This window comes from Prorops nasuta, unplaced genomic scaffold, assembly GCF_024137725.1.
Source record: "Prorops nasuta isolate Cenicafe-Biocafe unplaced genomic scaffold, Cenicafe_Pnas_1.2 PNAS00008, whole genome shotgun sequence".
Lineage (NCBI taxonomy): Eukaryota > Metazoa > Arthropoda > Insecta > Hymenoptera > Bethylidae > Prorops > Prorops nasuta.
The window spans coordinates 8,813,376-8,836,222 of record NW_027116805.1 but is presented as its reverse complement, the minus strand read 5'-3'; the positions used below and the strand labels follow the sequence as shown (position 1 = coordinate 8,836,222).

At 35.9% G+C, this 22,847-nt stretch overlaps 1 protein-coding gene across 1 annotated transcript in view; it reads left to right on the top strand.

Annotated features, from left to right (window-relative positions):
• LOC136775735 (microtubule-associated protein futsch-like) overlaps window positions 1–22,847 on the top strand; it is a 57,139-nt gene that overhangs the window by 14,277 nt on the left and 20,015 nt on the right. Inside the window, exons 3-6 of the mRNA XM_066730765.1 lie at window positions 20,888–20,986; window positions 21,191–21,363; window positions 21,702–21,859; window positions 22,430–22,841. Of these exons, the coding sequence (XP_066586862.1) occupies window positions 20,888–20,986; window positions 21,191–21,363; window positions 21,702–21,859; window positions 22,430–22,841 (842 nt within the window). The remainder of the gene's footprint in view (window positions 1–20,887; window positions 20,987–21,190; window positions 21,364–21,701; window positions 21,860–22,429; window positions 22,842–22,847) is intronic.

Sequence of the window (22,847 nt, the reverse complement as noted above, 5' to 3'; positions counted from 1 at the left end):
GATAATCGCGCGGTATTCTCAACTTCTCAGTTCTCAGCCGATGACCCGTCGTCGCGTCGCTCGCTCGTGTGACGGAACCACAACTCACCGTACCGGTGAAAATGAATTCCATAGATAGTAAAAGGAGCCTCTTTCCCTGTACAACTTGACGTCTCCATTGATTATAATTATTATTTATCCGAAGCTGCCGATAGTTGCAACTAATTTTCTCCAACCAACGTTATTGATTATGCTTTATATCATTGTCAAACGCAATATAATATATTCCTTTTTTTAATAAAAATATAAATTTATAAATAATAAACAGTACTCTTACTCTTTTCCTCGTTTATGATTTCCAACTGGCATTGAAATAGAGAAAGAAATCGAAACTGAAATCCTAGGGAAAATAAATTCCATGGATAGAGATAGAGAGAAAGCAAAAGGGGGCTGTTCCCCATTTCTTGCAAGAACGACGTGGTTCGCTATCGATTTTTTCCCTCTGGAACTCCTAAAAGTTACGAGCAGCGCGTTGAGACTGCTGCGCAGACCAAATTGTCATTTGGAATCAAGAAATAAGGAAAAAACAAGAAGTGAAATTTCACTATAAATATACAATCTTCCTTTACGAATTTTAGGATTTTGTCATGTATATATTGCAATCGGGGTACCTATTTTTCCTGTTGTTGTGTTTTTTTTTTTTTTTTTTTCATTTCTCAAGCTATCTCTGTGTTAGTAATCTTACTGTACAATAAAGTAAAGATAAATTAATATTCTGGCATATAATGTGTTAAGAATAAATAAGCCATAATAAGTGATATATATTTATTATATCTCGACATAATTCAATATTTACAGATTAAAATAAATGTCCATGAGTGATCGAAGGAATAGCGTAAAATGATAAGTATATAAATTGCATCATTGGAATTTTACGAATACTTATATATAATTAAAGCGAAGAAGAAGACGTAGGCATAAAAAACTTAAAATATATAAGAAATTGCAGATATGATATCCATTCTTAATATGGTAGTATATAGCGATTATGCTTTAAGATAGTATAAATGAAATAATATATATCTGTTCTTAGTGATAATGAATGGAGAAGGTGGAAGAAATAAATGCTGAATGTTGTTATAATTGCATTGGGTGCTTCGTCGATAAAGGCAGAAAGGATCGAACCATTGTTCTCCAAGCTAATTTCGACGTTGAAGTCTCTTCTTCGATAGGATCGGTAGATTAATTCCAGTCCGGATAATTCTCTGATACTTGCACAGCTAAGCGAGGTATTATTTCTAAGGGTTTGAGGAAATAAATGATCACTATTTGGCCTTGGGTTTGACACTTGGAAATACCTGCTTACTCGGGAATTATTAGTGCAATATCAAAGTCAGCTGGAGGCCAATCAGCGATGCGAATCCGAGGGAAGAAAAATTCTCTACCTTGAAATTCAGTTTCGCTTTTCCGTTCAGACTCGCTGAACATTCGACATTGATACCGCTGCCCCGCGCCGACTTGATATCTGACTCCTATACGTATATATATACGAAATGCATGCCTACTCTTTTGAATCCTTTGCAATTTATCTCACCGCTCCACCGATTTATTCCATGGAATTCAGCCAAAGAGATCTATTCAATGACTTTTTATCATCGGCCCATTCAATCTAGTCAAATTGCTTGTCGATATTTCATCAAAATTCTTTTTGTAACTCAACGGAATAGACCAGCTAACCCAATCCCTATTTGTCTTGATTTGTGACTCGAACAATTTGTATATATATATTTTTCATATTTAAATGATTCGATCATTCGTTACGAAACATTGATGCAATCAATAATAATATCACATGTCATTTTATAGACCGGTATGATTGATTTGAAAAAGGAGTAGAATAAAAATAGGCTCAATAAATATATAGTTTGCATAAGTTATTTATTAATCAATTTTTGTAAAATGACTTTAAATGGATGCAGGTGAAAAGTTATATCTGTTCAGGTACGCGAGGAGAAGAGATGAGGCAAGGTGTCACCTTGAATGAACTCTTTTCCAGGCTCAAACATGGATGCGAACATTATGCAATAAGCGTTCAAGCTATATTTCAAAAAAAGTCAATTGAATTTCGCCCATACGTTCCCTGAAATGCGACCTTTCGATCCAAGGCACTATATACTACAGTCCGTCGCGTAAGCCATTAACGAGGATCTCATCTGGGTGTAATCGCCATTGAAATAGCATACGTATATGTATATAGAGCTCTAGCTCTCTCCCGGAATTCTTCTACTTTATCTGCTTCGCCCTGCTGAAAAATTAAAGCTATATATAGTTGCTCCTATTCCCAAAGCAATGGCTTCATTATCTCGATAAAAATTAATTTCTCGCTGGCCTATATATATATATACTTACACGATATCTAAGAAAGGACATTATTTTGGATATTTTCCAGCTAGACTCACGACTCGGCAGCATCTAGGTTAATTTGACAATAATCAACATAGCCAATCTTTGATGTGAGTTAATGAATAAGAAAATAGCTGACCTATATATTCGAAGAGAGTGAATAAAATTTTTCATAAAGCGCGTCAATAGGTTACCTTCCAACCCAACTCACACCCCGAGTCCTAGCTCTCTTTAGATCTTTATATTTACCATTCAAAGGAGGCCATTCTTCCAGAATTTCTCCTTAGATCAATTGACCTTGTAGGAAAAAACTAGCGGATCCTTTTTGTCAATCGCCGTTTCCCGCAAAGGGAAGAATTTCCAATGCCGATATCTCCGTCCATATAGTATAAGCGATCATTGCAGTTTATTCGAATGATATTTCTTAGAAACGTCCATCTTTTCACTCCTCATTATTAATCTTCTATTCAACGATCGAAATATTATTGGATGTCGTGAAAATGAACGTGATAATACACGCACAGTGGGTAAAATCTTCGAGCTGAGTATTTGAGTCTGGCTACCACCGATTCTAAGCTCACAGCTAGTACTCTGCAGTCTGCACTAAGAATAATCGGCACCTATATGGGCTTTGGCGTTTCAGTGATTCGCACCACTTTTTCTCGACATACTCTCACGATGTGTGTGTGTGTGTGTATATACCTATATATAGGCCTAATTTTAACGCGACTGACCAATATATTTTTTAATCACCCGTGCGTTTGAACAAATAGCGGTAAAGTTGGTCTCTAAGAGAAAATTAGAAGAATTATTCTTGGCGTGATTTTTATGGTAGAACATATGAAATAAGATTATTGTGTGCTAGAGAGGCTCCATTGAAATTGATATTTCGTTGCGTTATGTGATTATTAGAGCCGGTGAGTGATATGTAACCATAATGCGAACAAGTGTTTATGCTTGTATGGGAGGCTGAGTAAGAGTGTGGTGGTGAGTTGATGCGGCATGCGCATATTGGTACCTTCCTCTACGGCTATATCCCCGCAGTCCCAGAACTTGGATCAATAATCCATCCACTCGCGGCGGAAGGGAAACTGTCGCTAAACCCAAGTATAACCATGTCATTTCGTCACTCTCGCTCTTTCTTCCCAATACCAAATCAATTCGCATAGATATAGCTCTGAATCGGAAAGGGCTGACCAGTGACCTGCAGCACGTACTGTGCTTGCTGCCCCCCGCCGCGCTACCGTCAAATCTCCTACGATCATGCACAGACCGATCGTTGCAGCTTCCGAGCATAAACGTTTCTCTTCCACTGACATCGATCATTCTTCCCGGCCAACATATTAAAAAAGCAAGCTTTTATCCTTTACCAATATCTATATATCAATTTTCATCACATATCGTATATATATATATATATATATATAATCCGTAAGTTGTATTCGTAATTTAAGAAACGCTTGTAATCTTAATAATAGGATGTATAATCTCATTTTTAAACTTGGTAACATTACCAGAAGCAATGAGTGCGTGGTAAAAAAAGTAATATGATTTGTGAATTGTAGCAGTTAGGATAGCTTTATTTTTCTCGGCGCCAATAAACAGGGTGATCTTTATACTCAAGATGTATAGTTATGAATATGAACCGAGCGCGCGCGTATAAACACGTGTATCTCAGTGGAAGAGGTACTTGAAAGGCAAATTGGCCGATTGGCAAAGTGGCGAAATAGGGAGGGGGGATTTGTCCTTCCCCCCCCCCCCCTCCCCCCCTTTGTGCTAAAATACTTTGTATAAACATTCCACAGTAACTGGAGAAAAGCGATTAGATAAAACGTAAGGGAGTTTCTCACCAGTTATTTCTTTTTGTATTCCCCAGCCTCTGTCCAGTTTTTTTGAGAAAATATATAAAAATCCTCTATACTATATATTATATTACATCTGTTTCTTATATATCTATTATACGTCTCTCTCCGCGACCAAACGTGGATCTGTGCTTCTGTAGGTTATTTATACAAGAAGCGCACGTTACTATTTCGAAAGGACAACATTTCTCATCGAGGCTCTATACTCAAGAAGGTTACCGGTTACAACTACCGCAGAAACCATTGAGATTTCTCGACAATTCGTGTATCGGCTATTCTCATGCAGCACAGATCATAGAATTTGGCCTGTTATTCCGGATTACGACGTCGCGTCGTAATCCGGCATCCGTTATTTTTTCTTATCCGTTTATATGGCTCATTTTATATCTGGCAGACAAGTTGTTTCTTTGTAAACTATTAATTTTTTAAATAATTGACTTACTATTTATTAATGTTGCATGTATGTATGTAGGTAGATATTAGAAAAAGAGGGGGTAGGGGGGGGGGGGGAGGGGATGGTGAGTAATAAAGGCTGTAAGCATAACGTCTCTCACAAGTGTCGCGTAGCTAGGGAATACAAACAAGGTCGCTTGTTACGGATCGGGAATAATAGACGCGCGGCGCGTTACCATGCCGCGCTGCCTCTCGCGCTCGAGCTATGTGTGCGTGTGACTCCTCATCTTTCATACTTTAGAGGACTTCCCCAAGCAATTCCCTCCATTCACCAAAATCCTTCATTTCCCATTTCCCATTTTCCATATTCCATCCACGTAACAATCAACAGGAGAGCTTCTAGTGCCTCGATCTCTTCTCAGGATTCAACCAATATTGGATTCAGCCGTCATTATTTTCATTTTCCTACCACTTAACTTTCTACCATGCACCATGCACCATTCACCACGGAAAGAGACATGAAAATTTTGACACCATGCAATCAGATTTCTTGGTTATATATTCAACCGATGCGATACGATATATTATAATGATGATAGCTTTCGATGACGAAAGATGCTCTTTAGCATATTCCTTCGATATCGCTATTCGACCGATATTGGATTTAGGATCCTTTAAATAAATCATTCTATGGCTTTTATCCTTCCTTCTTTATAAAGGGACCAAATTTGAGGAAAGATTTTAAAAGGAATTTTTCAAGTTTTACGTCCTTGTAAAATGACTCGGAGCGATATTAGCGATAAAGCTTTTCTTACCATCGAATTTTTCTGTTTTTTCTTTCTTCTTTCTTTCTTTCTTTTCATTTCTTTAGTGGCCTAACTTGAAATTTTCGCTGCACAGGTAAAAAAACTTATTATAATGACGCAATATTAATGGTAAGGATAAGGTAGAGAGGCTCCGCCTTCAATGTTGAACTTGGCATTTCAATAAGCGAAGAATCGTTTGATAAATTGCAAAACTCACCGAGTCAAGCGATCGAACGAGGGAGAAGTTTTAATGTTGCAAGTTTTAATCTCTTATTGGAAAAAGCCTTTTCAGCCTCTTCGAACAATATCGAGAGGATTATTGAATGGCAGAAACAATTTGGTTTAAATCGAATGTAAATCTGAACAGGCCTGCAGCTGTACATTTCTTCAATAACAAAAAATCGTTCGGCAAAAGAAAATCTTTTTTATCAATAATATTCCATCACCATAAATTTTATCCATTAAATTCATTTCGTGTTTGGAATTTTCTTCAGAGTCACGTATAAAACATACAAATTATTGCGTGCAAAACAATTATTGAATGTATAAGACATGATTTTTTAATTTTATTATTTCAACTCGAGTATAAAGTATTTGATATATTCTAAAAAGTTATAATTTAAAATGAAGCAAATAAACAATTGTTGTGTAATAATAACCTTAATTACTTACTAAAGAAACCGTGGATAGATTAGCTCGGAGTGAAAAGTTTGACTACTCGAGAAAGTTTCGTGGAATTATTCGGGTTATTGCCAAGTGCAAATATTTGCTATGAAATGCCGAGTTAATTGATAAGTTTTTTCATAAATAAGCGTCCATATCCGAGAGTTAATTAATTAAAAGTCTTAACTGGAAAAGGTGTGCCTCTCCAACTAAGGCATAGCAATTAATTTCTTTGATTAAACTAGCCTATCGATCTTTAATTTAATATCCCATAGTCCCTCGAGAGGCTTTCTTATACAACTCTATTATTTTAATATTGCATCCTTACAAATATAATTCAGTTTTTTCTTTTTCAACAAAATTATTAACATGTATAATCATTTATATATATATATATATATATATATATATATATATGTATAGATGTGCATATACATATCATTCTACACTGCTCAGTAGTTTTTGAAACGTTGCTCCATAACACTTGTGTCTAATTTATTCCTCTAGCCAACTAAATTTTCATCAAAATTGTTTGCGATTGTAATAAAGAAATATTTTCCACTTACGAATAGTTACACGTAGGTTGGCGTGTCGCACGCTAGCGCTCGCACAAATAATTTTGCGCGGCAAGTAGTTATGGTCACGTATTGGCTAGACGGCACTGGTCGGACCAGAATTTTGATTGCTGTACGATCAACGACAATCGAGCCCAAGTAGAACGGGATAGACAGCAAGGAACGAGACTCCCAATAATCACTCCAATGTCTCTTCTAAATTATTTCCAAATGAAAATAACGCCTTTCTCAATTCAACAAAATCCAATAAACCTATGTACACTTTTTTTTCCAAATAATTCCCAATTTTCATTCTACTTTATTCCACCTTAATTCTATGCATTTTTCAATTAATGTAACTTTTACTGTACCTGCCTTTACATCGAATCACAAGAATGAATCGGACAAATAAAACAAAATATATATATATGTATATATTAGGTTGGTCGTTAAAAAAAATGTTTGACGGATCCCCAAAAACCACTAGCATTTGATGAGAAACTACAGTGGTTGAAACCTGTGGCCTGATAAATGATGGAAACACGTGGCTCAATGCGATCAAATATAATTTTCGAAGAATTTTACAGTTTTTCGCAGATAACTCATTAAATATTCGATTCTATGAAAAGATGCATATAACCTTTTCTCTGAAGAATTAAATTCTACATAATAAAGGTTCTATACATTTTTCTTCTAGAATGCTTACTAATCGAGATATTCCTAAAAAATCGAACCTCTTTTTCGTTTATACACATTATATTGACATATGCTCATATGAGCAGTTATTCTTATTTCGCTGTAGTTACACATTTTATTTCTCTTAATTTAATAAAATATGTTAATTGTACGGTAAGCTAAAAATAATTATTCATATAAACATATCAATATAATGTGTATAAACGAACAAGAGGATTGATTTTTCAAGAATATCTCGATTTGTATGCATTCTAGAAGAAAAATGTATAGAACCTTTATTGTGTAGAATTTAATTCTTCAGAGAAAAGTTTATATACATCTTTTCATAGAATCGAATATTTAATGAGTTATCAGCGAAAAACTGTAAAATTCTTGGAAAATTATATTTGATCGCATTGAGGCACGTGTTTCCATCATTTGTCAGGCCACAGGTTTCAACCACTCTAGTTTCTCATCGAATACTAGTATTTTTTAAGGATCCGCGAAATTTTTTTTTTTTTTTTAATGACCACCCTAATATATATATTTGATAATCTTGCCGATATTTGAGATATTGGAACATACAACGGGAGGGGGGGGGGGGGTTGAATTTAAACTCGGTCATATGAAATTTCTGTATTGTTATTTTGTATTGTTTGTGAAGAAGAGATTGTAAGGGAATCGAATAGCGATGAACGCATGAATGAGTTTGCGTCTGGTTAGCTTCATGGCTGGACGAGGATGACTCGAGGAATTGAACACGGTGACGGTGCTAGGGCGGTGCCGCGCTGATACAATCGCACTATGCTTTTCTATTCCATTCACGAAACAAGCAAGCTCAACTTGGACCAACCAAACTCACACGCGCGCCCTTTGATTCTCACAACCGGAAACACAATCTCCACCGATCCCTGCATGAATATTCATAACTCGCTCCGGTTGAATGAATATTTTTATCAAGCCACGCGTACACCGATGATTTTTCATCCTTCTATCAGTTTCCAACCTGAAATAATCTACACGCAAAAATCTAATATTATTTTAAATTAATATATCCCCATTTATTTCTACTCTTATGGAATTATATTTTTTTTCTAGACTAATATATTGAATTTTAAAAGTATTCGAGACGCACACCTTCATTATATTGCGTGGAAACAAAGAGCTTTTTGCAAAAATGATTCTTCATGTATTTTTAGTACTTTTAAAAATGTATCTCAGCGGAGATATGTTTTACTTTGACATTGGTCGAGTGCTGAAGGCCATGCAAAGGTTACTTCAAGTTTTTTCAATGGCACACGCCTATTTTTTATTGTATATTATTGTAGCTGACTCGGAGAGCTTTCCAGAGCGCTATATTAATGTACCGTTTAGTTGAGCCGTTTATTTTTGGCTTGATATTAGAAGTACGCGCGTACAAATACGCGTGTAAGTCACTCATACATATTTTCTTTCAATTTCCTTAACAGCCTTTCTATGAAATATGGACTACATGTTCGCACACAGCATTAATATATATTTATGTACCAAAAATATGTATACAAAAAAATCCAATTAAATGATCGTATATCTTAATATGTTATCGTAATGTCATATAATATGGTTTGATTCTTTTCCTGAAAATGTTAAATAAAACAGGAAAATTGCACGGAACTCTTGAATCGAAATTAATTTTATAATTACATATTTGATATTTGGGTGGAAATTACATTTTTTTGTTGGCCGCGTGTTGGCATTTGCATGAGTAACACATACATACGCAGACGTGTGTTGATGGAGGGAAAGAGGGAAAAAGGGAAAAGCTTGCTTGTGTCGACGGGAATCATGATTGAGTACGAGGGGTGCATTATCCGTACAGATCAAGTTGCGACAGCTTGGTCAATTAAATCGTGGAGATTCATCGATATTATACTTCACTTATAAGCCCACTACACTTTATCACTTTAAATCACGCTTAGTTGATCTTTTCATTTATCACATTTCATTCCCATTAAAATAATACTTTTGTTATTCTTTATTTTTCTATAATTATTTCTAAATAAATATTATTATATTATGTTCACATTTCCAAGTAATACTTTATAAATTTAATTTATTTATTAGGAAATTTTATTATTGAATAAATACGTGGCATTTGTGGTGATCAGTTATTTGCTTATTTATCATTGTCTGTATAATAAGAAAAAATGATCAAAAATAATAATTGGTAGCAAGAGCAGACTTTTTTGATTGAAATAAGTATGGAAGAATGTTCATGAAGAAACGTAATGTTAAGTTTGACATGCAGTAATAGTAGAAAAGCTTTTCTGGTGTTGTAAATTGCAGCACGTGTTAGAGGGGGGGGGGGGGGGGGATTGTGATTGTCATATCTTGGATAGCGAAGGGCTGTGTTAGAGCGTATTACAGTGCAGTCTAATTTCGTACGGGTATTCTCTATCACTCGAAGCTCCCCTCCAACATCGTTCTTGAACCTGACCTTAACAGCACGCGACCACATCGAATGACCAAAATGCTCGATGAAATTCAGAAATCTATTATTAATCAAACTATGGTTTCTATTTTCTTTATATTTTTCTACTTGAATTTATTTATTTATAATAACACTCTTCTCATTTCAATCGTGTATAGTTTACAACATAATCCTACTTCGGACTTTTAATTAAATTAATATTTATTTAAATTGGACTAAGAATTTTTAATCAACTCGTGTTTGTCGTTATTTATTTGTTTTTTGTTTTCACAATGAAAGAACGTATGCCCCACATCTCGTTGCTTTCACTTTTTCTTCTTCGAAGACTAAGAATGTATAAGAGTGAAATAAACAAGTAGGGATACTCGTACTGTAATAACAAACTATTTCAAAATACAGCCTGGTAAAATAAAGCGAGCGAGAAGAAGGAGCAATTTCAAAATTCCAGGGAGTCCGAGGATATTGGAGAAATTTAATGAACATCAATCTACTACCCGATCAGTTTCTTCTTCATCCAATTAGAAAAATAATGAAAGTCTAAAAGTGTAGATTATATTTGAGGTATAATATGCCAATTTTAAAAATAGAAAGAAATTAAATAAAAAAGGGCTGTGAGAGAGAGAGAGAGAGAGAGTTGTGGAGTATAAATGACTTTCTAAATAATTAAACACCGATACTCTATTGTTATAATAATTAACTGTATATAAGTAAAAAACATAACGAATTGAATATAAATGGAATAGAATTTGTCTAATCAGAATTTTAATGTCGTATAGAAATTTGTTCGCTAAAATATTTGTACCGTTTCTTTCAATTGATATAGATATATATTATAAGTGAAAAGCTTGTTTGAGCAGAATAAATGTTTTAATAGTACTTTATTGGGAGGTTTGGCGTATTTAGAGAGAAGAAGAGTAATTTTTAATTTGATCGGAAAGTCATTTGTCTTGGCTGTGCGGCGGCGCGGCGTCTTGGCGATTATGCAGTTTCTATCCTGTCTGGCGCATGGTGCATGAGAAACGCCCACGCAAATGGGGAGCATCCCGGACCCAGACCAAAATGGCTCGCGCTGCTGACTCACACATGCACACACCGAATGATCCCGCGCGCCCATGGATTTTCATAATTACGAAGTGCGTTACGCGATTATAGAACGTCTAGACGAGTCTGCCTGCCTCTGCGTCTCCTCTGCAATTCTATACTTGAGCTTTTCTCCTATACAGACTATGCAGTTAACTTACATAGTAGAAGCTTTCTATAAAAATCCACATGATTTTTCCTACGTACAATTACTTACAGTCGCTTCTCCTACGAATTTTCTCTGCTTCGGCATAAAATTTGCTAGTCGCGTTTAATATCTCAAGTTTTCCACAGTTTTTCCTCGTGTTTAAAGAGATCTTTCTCATCTTCTCCCAGGGTCACTTGCATAGTATACTCTTCTTCTGTAATTTATCAATGAGTAACTTTTTTTTAAACCTCGCTATACGATGTTTACTGATATACTTGCTATTTTCCTTATTAAATATATTGAGTTTTCATCTCATTGGAACTACATCTTATCTGTATATTTTCCTTCTTCTTTTTCGTCCACCTATCACGACTGATCCTGAACCAAGTCACCTTCAAATTTACGTGACATGTTAACACCTGAATTAGCTTGCACGTTTCATAAACTCGAATCAAGTTGAGCAAAGGTTGATTAATATATTTTCCAATATATAGGAATAATTTTAAAATTATTTATATGCATTGAAAAAGCAAAGGTCACTATATATGTAGCTCTCTGGCCTATGATAAATGGCAATTTGGTTCAGCTTATGAATCGCTTGAAATGGCCATACAGTTTTACACGAGGGAATTCGTGTGATAAATTTGATCGTCTGCAGAAAAATCCTAATGGCCTATCAAATTGACAAAGTGATGAGTCTCACACGCTAATGTACAGATTGGCCGATGTTCAATGAAATTCTTGAAATTAGCCAAATGAATGAGGCTTCATTAATTCCCTTACTTAATCAAACCTCATTTAAATGTCGTTAAAGACCGAACGTCCTATAACTTTTGCACACTAAAATATTGAAAAATGAAAGATTTACGATACGCAATAATGAACTTTTCCTTCATTCAATTATTTACGATGAATGAAATCATTAGTTACAAGATGTAAGAAAGCTCGTTTTAATTTGGAGAGATGCAGCGTATATATCTGTATGTACCAGTAGCTACACAGCACACGTGTACAGAGGCGTTCGGGCACTGAAAATTTATTGTTGAGATGAGTTTGAGTAACGAATCTAATTAAATTGATGGGACTTGGTTAATTCTTGCATGGGCGGTGGAATTGGCGAGTGAGCAAATTGTAGCATTCCGTCGATGTTTCATTCTGACAATTGACAACTTTTATTTAATTCTGTACATATAACGATAAAAGCTATGCGAGATATAAAATGCGAATCGTTTTGGTCGCTATTTTCAAATTATTATTAATCGCGAATTACTCAATGTTATTTTAAAAATAATGAATTTAAGGCTCGTTATATATACTATATATACGCGTGTGATATAAAAGGAAGATCGATCGGAATAAAGCGCGCGCGCGCGCTCAGCGTCGAAGCGAGCGTTGAAGGTTCGACTGGTAAAAAAGCTAGACGATAGATTAGCGACTCGTCGCTAAGTATAGCGAAGTATGGCTTTGGATTTCTCCATTTGTAATCTCTCTCTTTTTTTTTTTTTTTTTTTTTTTTTTTCAGTCCTTTCGTGCATGCATGTTCTCCCTTGACGACGGACGCTGGGAATGCGATGTGGGTTTGTCCCGACTATGTTTAGACGTGACTTCTCATCTCGCTCCCGTCCCCCAAGCAGCGCGCGCGCGCGATTTTGCTCCTCGCGTACTACTTGCGCACACCATCCGCCAAAAAGCCTGCAGAACAAAAATTGCATTTCTCTCCAATTATTAGCATATATATACAATTGTGCAAGTTTTTTCCGCTTTCCCTCGTGTCCACGCGACGGCTCGTACGTCACGTGAGAAAAGCAGCAAGATCCACTGAAATCTTTGCAAGATTCTGTCGAAAGAATGAAAATTCGCATATACGATCTGGGCCAAGCTGCGGAAACGAGCACTCGATTACACTTGAAATACTTCATGGACTGCAGCTTCGAAGATTTTAACATTTTTCTAAATTGACTTATTTTACTATTAGCAATAATGAAATTGGATATAGCGAGCCAAGTTATACACACATATTATACATATGTGTAAACCTATATGTAGAAAGTAAAGTAAGATGCGGAAAGGAAAGAAGCAATTTGATTGGAATGAGTTTGCACGGTATCGAGCGAAACATTAAAGAGGGTGCAGCTGGCTATTACAAAGGAGTTTACATGCAAAGCTAAATCTTTTGTTTTCTAAGAGGGTCAAAAAGTTTCCCCAAAACTGCCGACGCGGAGCTATTCTTAATTGATCTTGTCGCTACAAGAGGATATATCGAAGGAGGCCCTCCTCTCCACTTTTCTCACTTAAACTATAACCTTTTTATTCCTTTCGTCATCCTTCCTACGATATAAATCATTCGCCATTGTCGCCGAAATCCCCCAAAATCTCGCAACATTTTATCAGACTCTATAATAAACATAGGTATACTATATATGTACTTCTCTCCCTTTCAACACAATTTTTCAGCTCCTACTTTGTTATTATATTTTTCTCAAAATTGTTACTGTATGGGTTTTAATTTCATTTTACAAAACTAATATAAATCTAATTATATTATAATGTTACTTGTAAACAAAATTTTGAAAAATAACTTTTTATCTTGCTATTTTTGAAAGAAAGGAAAAGCAATAATAAATATCTGAGCGAGACGGATTCGTTTGTTTGTTTACTTGTGCCCGCTTGTGTCATTTTTAGGGTATTTGGTGATATTGGGGAATCCAGTACATGACCTCTCTTAGTGAAGAGGGGGGGGGGGGGGGGGGGGGTTGGGGAACACAGATCGACCTAGCACAAACTTTCTTATACCCATTACGCATACACGCACTCAGCTCTATTTATATTTCAAAGACAAGGGCGAAGACCCCAGTCAAGGATCCATGCATGAAAATGTCACGCGAACACTTGGACGAAAGATTACGAAAATCCAACCTTTCCAGTGCCATCAATCCTTTTAATTATAACAACAAATTACTCTTATATAATCACGCGACTATTATGCATTACGATACAAGAGAGCTAGGAGCTTTTGGACAAAAGTAAATGAATTTATTTTTATAAAAGCTAGTGTGTATCGCTCTTGTTTATTGATTCATTTGTTAAAATACAATATATACACAAAACTTTATGGAATATTGAAAATATATTGTACTATACAGATATTCTTTTTATTTTTGTATGTTTATACTGGAAACTTGATCCATACGAGATGTATTTTAACCAATTAACCGAGACAACTGTCACAGATAGCAGACTGTTGTAAAAATGGATTTATTCGGTTTTATTCGAAAGCTCCTCAACTGGAAGAAGCTTGTTTCTTTTCTTGGAATTTACAGTGTTAGCTACTTAAAACCAGTTGGCACTATGTGACGTCAGAATGAATAATACACGAAAAGAGCGGGGCTCTCTCCACTATATATGTTGCAAGCTCCACACTGTTCCTCTCCTTTTTTCCTGCTTATAACAGTAACTCTGTATACGGTCGTAGTATATTTAGCAATTTCATCCATTATTCTATCGTATATATATATATATTAGGGTGGACGTTAAAAAAAAATTTTTTGACGGATCCCCAAAAACCACTAGTATTTGATGAGAAACTACAGTGGTTGAAACCTGTGGCCTGACAAATGATAGAAACACGTGCCTCATTCCGATCAAATATAATTTTCGAAGAATTTTACAGTTTTTCGCAGATAACTCATTAAATATTCGATTCTGTGAAAAGATGCATATAACCTTTTCTCTGAAGAATTAAATTCTACATAATAAAGGTTCTATACATTTTTCTTCTAGAATGCATACTAATCGAGATATTGCTGAAAAATCGATCCTCTTTTTCGTTTATACACATTATATTGACATATGCTCATATGAGTAGTTATTCTTCTTTCGTTTTAGTGTTACACATTTTATTTCTCTTAATTTAATAAAATATGTTAATTGTACGGTAAACTAAAAATAATTATTCATATAAACATATCAATATAATGTGTATAAACAAACAAGAGGATCGATTTTTCAGCAATATCTCGATTAGTATGCATTCTAGAAGAAAAATGTATAGAACCTTTATTATGTAGAATTTAATTCTGCAGAGAAAAGGTTATATGCATCTTTTCATAGAATCGAATATTTAATGAGTTATCAGCGAAAAACTGTAAAATTCTTCGAAAATTGTATTTGATCGCATTGAGGCACGTGTTTCTATCATTTATCAGGCCACAGGTTTCAACCACTGTAGTTTCTCATCAAATACTAGTGGTTTTTGGGGATCCGTCAAAAAAATTTTTTTTGTCGACCACCCTAATATATATATATATAGTTTATGAAAAAAGAAGGGAAACTTTGTTGAAGAATTCCAGCGGGTTCTATCAATGATAATACTTTTGGATAAACAACATTTTTCTACGCGTATATTAAATTAATGAAGCATAAACGCGCGATCAAGACAGTGTATAGCTGTGAATGGCAATAATAGCAATCGATAGAGAGTCAATTAATTTTGTAGGATTCAGCTTGTATGAGAAGAAAGCTCGATTGGAGGAGCGAGCTCTGCAAGTTTCCTCAGAGTCTAACTGCTTCAAAAGTACCGGCCAAAGCCTCGTATTTCCTCATCTTTCTTCACAAGTTTATAAAACACAATACGATCATTGTTAATGATCTTTTACACAAGCTCTTTCTCCATGTATACTTTTTCTTTATTAAAAAAGATAATTTCTAGCGCATGGTGGAGAAGAGGATATATAACTGTATATAAGAGTAGTAATGAGAGGAATCGATAAAAAGTTAATTAATTTTGTAAAAAAAGGTAGGACTGGTCTGTTCTCTATCTGATAAAAAAGCTCGATCGAGGGAAAGCATTGCAAGTTTCCTCAGAGTCTAACTGCTTCGAAAGTACGAAAGCCTCAAATCTGTGAGATGAACCGTTGCACGCACGTTGCTCCAAGTCTTTCATGAGTAATGGCACAGGCTCTACTATTATTACTCTTCTCTCTTTCCCAACTTTCTTCACCACTTTTTACTTTAATCCCTCCATGATAATTCATCGCCCGCTCCAACAAAACTAGATAAAATCCTATTTGAAAACTTGGACATAAATAAAACATATGCTAGACATACGCCTTTTTCTCACTTTACATTCTTACATATTTCTAAATATGTGACTTATTATTTTTGTATTAATCTGCACTCTTAATGCAATTCGTATACTTATCATGGTTTACTGAGAAGCTTGGTGTTATCTCTATACGACAGTTGCAGTGGCGATCGATGCTTAACAATAACAATAATGTACTATTTACCGTATGTACACTCGCAGAAAAAAGCTATATAGATTTATATACCAAGCTTTAAGAAATATAATGTTTTACAAATATTTGTATAAAAGCAGACGTTTGTTGAATCAGAATTAAGAGAAAATTGAAAGTCGGGCAGAATTTATGAAAAGATGAGAGAATTTATTGAAAATTCTTCATTCGCCGATGAATTGAGACATGTTACATTTTCAGGGCATTCTTAATAAGACGGAAAAGACGCTAATCCTATAGTAGATAATTGTTGAGGTAAAGCCTCAAATGAATTCTCGCGGAGATGAGTATGGATTGGGAAATTCAGAGAGGATTTATCAGCGACAAACAAAACGAGAGAGGGTCGATGAGCATTAAGAGACACGAGCATCCAGAAATGGCTTCTCTTGTATCATTGCGAGGGCTTCCAATCAATTTGACGTACGGTGAGAGGGAGAGAGAGAGAGTACAGAGCGCTCGCCGAGCCCACCTGTGCGACAATGATACCGGTCAACTGTCCAATATCAACTTAGATCAGCCATCACTCGTATCGTTCGATACACCTTGCTTCTCGCTTTCTCCTCATAAACAATTTCACGTTTTTTAATGAAAAGAAAAAAATGCGCTAAATCATATACTTGCAAGTAAATCAGCATATAATCTCAGGATCCACTATTTTATTACAAATAAAGAATAACGTAGGGGAGGGAACCATTTATATTGTTGCGCAATTTATTTACATCTCAATGGTGGATTTGTCCATTTGTTTACTTTTTTAGACAGTCCCTCAATTTTCGAACGTTTCGTAATATTGGAGAATGCAGCGTTCTGGGGAATTCATTGAAGAATCCAGCGTCTCGTCTCCTCGAGAATTTCTCGAGGAATGCGGTAAACCTTCCGATATCAGCTTGGATGATGCATCACTCGGATCATCGAAAACCTTCTTAATTGTCTCTCGCCATAAAGCAATTTAGCATTTTTTCACGATAATAGTTGCGTCGAATCATCCACGAGAGAGTGTAATTATGAGGAGAAAGGGCGTACATCCAATTAATTCTTTTTATAGGAACTGCATTCTCTATAGTATACAAAGTATCGGAAAACTACATAACTAAAATAAATTTATGAATCAAACTTAATGCAGAGAATAGTGCGTGTAGTTAGTCAAGAAAGTAAATACGAACCATATATATATCGCTCGGTTTTGTAAGAATCTTAAGTCTATCTATAAGAGAGAGAGAGAGAGAGAGAGTTATTGGAGAAATATTGAAGAAACATATCATACCCCGAGCGCCTATATACCAAGACTTATTTCATATCTAATTATGTACTGATAAAAAGTCATATCTGCATGGCAGTCGTAAAAATTTTCTTTGCAAGTAAATAGTTGAATTGTAAACGTATGAAATTCTCCATGTTACTAGACTCCTTTCACGCATATTGATCAATGTCAGAATTTCTAAGACAATGTTACAGGCAGTCCAAACGTAATGCTGCAGGATGAGCTTTAGATTTTAGACTTTTGGAGTAAAAAGAAAGCTTTTATTTACAAATTAATGGGCTCATCACTATCTTTCGCCCCCTATACGCATTGATTGGTGTGTGTGTGTGTGTGTGTGCCAGAGTTGCTTGGCAACGTCTCGCGTTGTTTTCTCAGTGTACACACACCGCAGTCATAATGGAATAGAAATAAAGTAGAACGGAGTAGAGCGGAGCAAAATGACGACTAACTTGCTCACGTGTCTCATGTCATAAGATTTTCTTTCGTCTTACTTGCATGTGCTCTATTGTCAAACGTTCGAAAGACTGATATAAAAGAGAGTAGCATAATGACGATGATGATGATGATGCTTTCTCAGAAGATATAGTATTTAATATATTTTTTTAATAAAACAAGAAGAAGAAAGTAGCTAATTGTAGATAGTACTCGATTGTATTTCGTATAATTAGGTTTATATTTGGCAGTCTGGTCAGAATGTTGGGACAAAATTTGAACGTAAGGGTGGAAGTAGAGCCGGAGAGTGGAAAATACGTGAGGATCGATTGTTGGTTGAGAACACGTGACGGGGTGCGGTGTCAGTGACGTCACATCGCCCTGCAGCCCTTAAGATAAACCACAGCACATCTCAATCATTTTACCTAATCATCCAATTAACATCAAACTGATTAATTTACCTCCTCGTATCACCTTTATCTCCTCTTCCCTGAAGCAGAGCTTATCACCTTCATCATTATAAGGCACCGCTACTTTTCACTTTATTTCTTCATAAATAAACCACTTCTCTCCCTAATACACTTGATCCATTTCAATTTATTTTACCTACATCTTTCCTTCCTATCCCTTATTATAGTTGTACACATATAATTACTGATCAGAGTTATTTCCTGCTATTATACATATATATAAATTTACAGCAAATTATTTTATCTAATTGGATTCTTCTTATTTTTTTAATTCAATCGTCTTTCCCTTCACACGCGTCTTGATTCTGTTCATTCCACCGTCAAGGTAAGTTTAGTGTATTCCCATGGAAGTTGATGAATTATTCAGAAGAAGGGATGGAGGGAGGTGGGGGGGGGGGGTGGCGGTTGGCCCTATACCCTATATGCAAGCAATGTTTCTCGCTTTTATTATACTTGGTTGGTTTTTCATGGATTTTCCTGAAAGGAGGACTCTTTGCATTGGATAAATAAGTGGAACAGTGGGGCATATAGTTAGTCGGGTATTGTTCGGGCGAGAGTTTTTGCATCGGTTTGGCTTCTCGTAAAGCGAGGGGTTGCGCTTGGTAAGATGGTGCAAGGTTAAGGTTAAGAGGCGTGTCATGTCTCTCGCTAACTTATATACCGACTGATTGATGGGAAAAGCGAATTAGTTGTATTAATCTTATTAAAACGAACTGTCAGCTTCAGCTGTTCATATATTCGCGTCATACTCTCAAGACGCTTTCAATTACCACGATCAATGTTACTATACCCCCACCCCCTTTTACTTTTCTTCTACAATAAAATTCTTTAGCTTGTGCAACAAAATCAATGACACAGTATCGATGGTTCTCCATTATTTCTCTATCTATACAGCGGCGTACTATTTATAAAACATTGCTTAATCCTATTAATGTGAACTTTGGATAGAGGGTCAGTTCCTTGGTCGTTCTCAATTCTCATTGTTTACTGGTATACTTGGTTGCCTGATATATATATATCAGCTGCGGGAGATTAATCTTTCGAGCAATTCGTCAAGCAGCTCCCAAATGCCTCGTTAATCACGCGAGCTGATTGAGAAATAAATGACGCTTTTCTTTTGCCCCTTCGAGGGATTCGACATTTTTCTTCGATGTGGATTCTGGGCGTGGATGAGGAGTCGGGCTTGTTGGTAATACTGGTTGAACAGCGAAAAGCTGAATGGAGCTTAACGGACTGGCCGAGTGTGCACTCTCTGCATGAGGCTGGGCTAAAAACGGAACGAGACGTTTCCATTGAAAATTCGGCATGAGGATGAGATGGCCCTTTCAAGTCCACCGACGTCTCACCAAGCGTTCGATCCGCCTCTTTCCGCAAAACATCATTCACCATTATATAAAGACTCTTTTCACGGCTTTCCAAATTGCTGAAATTACAAATCTCACTTAAAATTCTAATGAAATTGTTAACTTTGCTTAGAATTTCGGTACATCCTAAATTATGGCTTAAATGAAAAACTTCTCTTACAGGTACTAAACCATGAATGATTGACAATTGATATAGATTGTGAAATGCGTTTATGTGGAGTAGTAAAGAATGATGAAATTTATAACATAGAGTATAATATGAATATGCAAACTTGGACAATTTTAGGTTAAATAAACATATGGTTATCATTGCATGGACAAATAATTTTTTGTAATTTATAAGCTTTCTTGTTATGATAATAATTTTTCTAACAGTCCATCTATCTATCTGTGTGCATAGAGATGTAGGCTCGGTCGAATTTCATTCAGGCCATGTGCGATAACCGGTCCTGAATACTTAGACAGGAAAATCCTGGAGCTTTCGTAGATTAAACCTTTGCCGGATAGCATATTATTATTATTTGAGTTTGCGATGGGGGATACTCCGGATTAACTGAAAAAAGATCTTTATGACTTTCAAGCTTAATGGCTTTTTCGAGCTCTTATCTTAATTAACGCTTTTCGCGCTAGAAAAGTCAGTAAGCTGCTTCACCCCTTTGAATATTAATTTTTAAAATTATCGCTATTAAAATGTCTTTTTAAATAAAAAGATATACGGTTAAATCTTTATTTCTCCATTTTCCTCTTTGATCTCTACGATTACGCAAGAAAATTCCTAAAAATACTTGAGTTTTTGTTTTTAATGCATAATATATACATTTGTAATCTAAATTTTATTAATATTTAATAGAGACGAAAGATAAGATTTTGTGCAATTTTGACGAGAGTCAGCATGTGCTTTGATTAACGTTTCGTGTAAATTAAAATCCAGAGTGGATTTTAGACTTTTTATTAAAATGTAACGAAAAGCTGCAAGTGGAGTAAAACTCTTTGTGATGGAAATCTAAGGAAATTTTGGAATTTTTTGTTTCAGGATTTTTATCATGGGACAAGGACAGCTGCCACGTGGATTTGGAAAACGAGTTGCAGGCTTTGGTAACGCAAGCTCCGGAAGGCGAAGAAGCCAGAAATGGTAATTCTTCTATAATGATTATGTTTGATTTGAAAAAATCACACTCAGCCAATCTTTATCCTATCCTAAATCTCAGCAATAATAGGTATGATATTAGAATAAATGCTCTCAGCTCCAGAAGAGCGATATTGAAGAATGAATGATTTATCGTTTGACTTAATGATATATGTGAAGATGGCCGTTGAAATTGTGGTGTATTTTCAGGCGAGCGCTTAATCCAGTACGCGACGGAAAATCTAGTGACGGAAGTTTTAATACATCCCCAAACAAACACACTGCTACAGTGCATTCGCAATTTACTTGCAAGCTTCACGAAGCATCGACACATCATACACGCTGGATACACATTCGGAGGGAACGGTTCCTGGATTCTACAGGTGAACTATTATACCTACGCATTTTCTTGGAAGAGTTCCGCAATAATTCTATCATTAATATTCACGACTCGTGAATTTCTCACTAGAAACTATTAAATAAACATGATGCATGATTTCAAATGAGCTCTTAATTACAACAATTTAACTTTAAATATGTATATATCATTTAAAGTCGCATCGTCTCAGCTGCTCTATTTGAAATATAATACTGAATTATAATGCACACGAATATTTCTTTAATAAAAAATCCTATAATGAATAGAAATATATTTCTGTGTAGCGAAAAATGTCGCGAGTCTCACACAAGCTGATTTGACAGATAATAATGATATTTTCAGGATGGAACCTTCAGTCTGGCTGACTTTCTGGATGCGTTCAGCGAGCACGAAGTGCAGAGGGTACTACGTGCCTACGAGAACAGTGTAACTGTAGACATTCACTGCGCTGTTGTTGGTGATTGGACGACGAGTCGATTGTCCAAAGAAGCTTGCACCAGGTGCGCCATCGAGCCCAAGCCCTTATCTACATAGATAGCGAATTATGTCGGTGCAGATGTCTCCCATTTCCTGAATATATATTCCAGAATGGCCCGAGTGCTCAATGAATTTTACAAACCCTCCTCTCAGCTTACCTACCCCATACCAACAGCTGCATCCTCCTTGTATATTTCCATATTTATCATTAACTTGGCCCATCCCCATCACTCGTTTCCTTTATTAAATTCTCCATACAAATTCTCTTCATCTGTCATTTAATTAAATTTCAAAATCTCCCGAATGCTCTCAGACACACGATCGGTACAGATTTCGATGAAAAAATGGTTGAATTTATCGAAACATCTTATAGATTCTGCTTCGTTATTTCGCTGATGAAAGAATTGTGCAAAATTACAAACTCCAGCCCCTTCGACAGTTTAGGAAATTGATTTGAACGATACATCAGTTGGATAACGTATCACCTTAATGAAGTTTCACATCAGTTTATATAACGAGCGAGAGCGTCGAGCAGTTTTGATGAGGCGGTTACGAGGAGTACCATGGATTAATGAGTAACGATGTCATTGCAGATCCTGTAGAGTGAGAGTAAACCCGGACGACGTTTTAACAGCTGGCGAAACGACCATTGCTAGCTTCACAAGCTACATCGGTCAGTATCTGGTACCACAGACGCTGGATCAACTTATGGAACCGTCTGATGTCGTTGGGAACATCAGATTTAGCCATCCCACATTGTACGTCTTCCCCGGTGGCCAGGGGGATGCCGCTCTTTTCGGAATAAATGGCTTTAACATGCTGGTCGATGGTGGCTTTGCAAGAAAATCATGCTTCTGGGACTTTACCAGGCATCTCGATCGATTGGATGCAGTTCTCCTCACCCGAATCAACAATAGTAACATTGGAGGCATGTCGAGTGTCCTCAGAAAGAAAAGGGACATGTACGTTTACCCACAGATAGGTCATTTCTTCTGTAACCTAGTGGTAAGT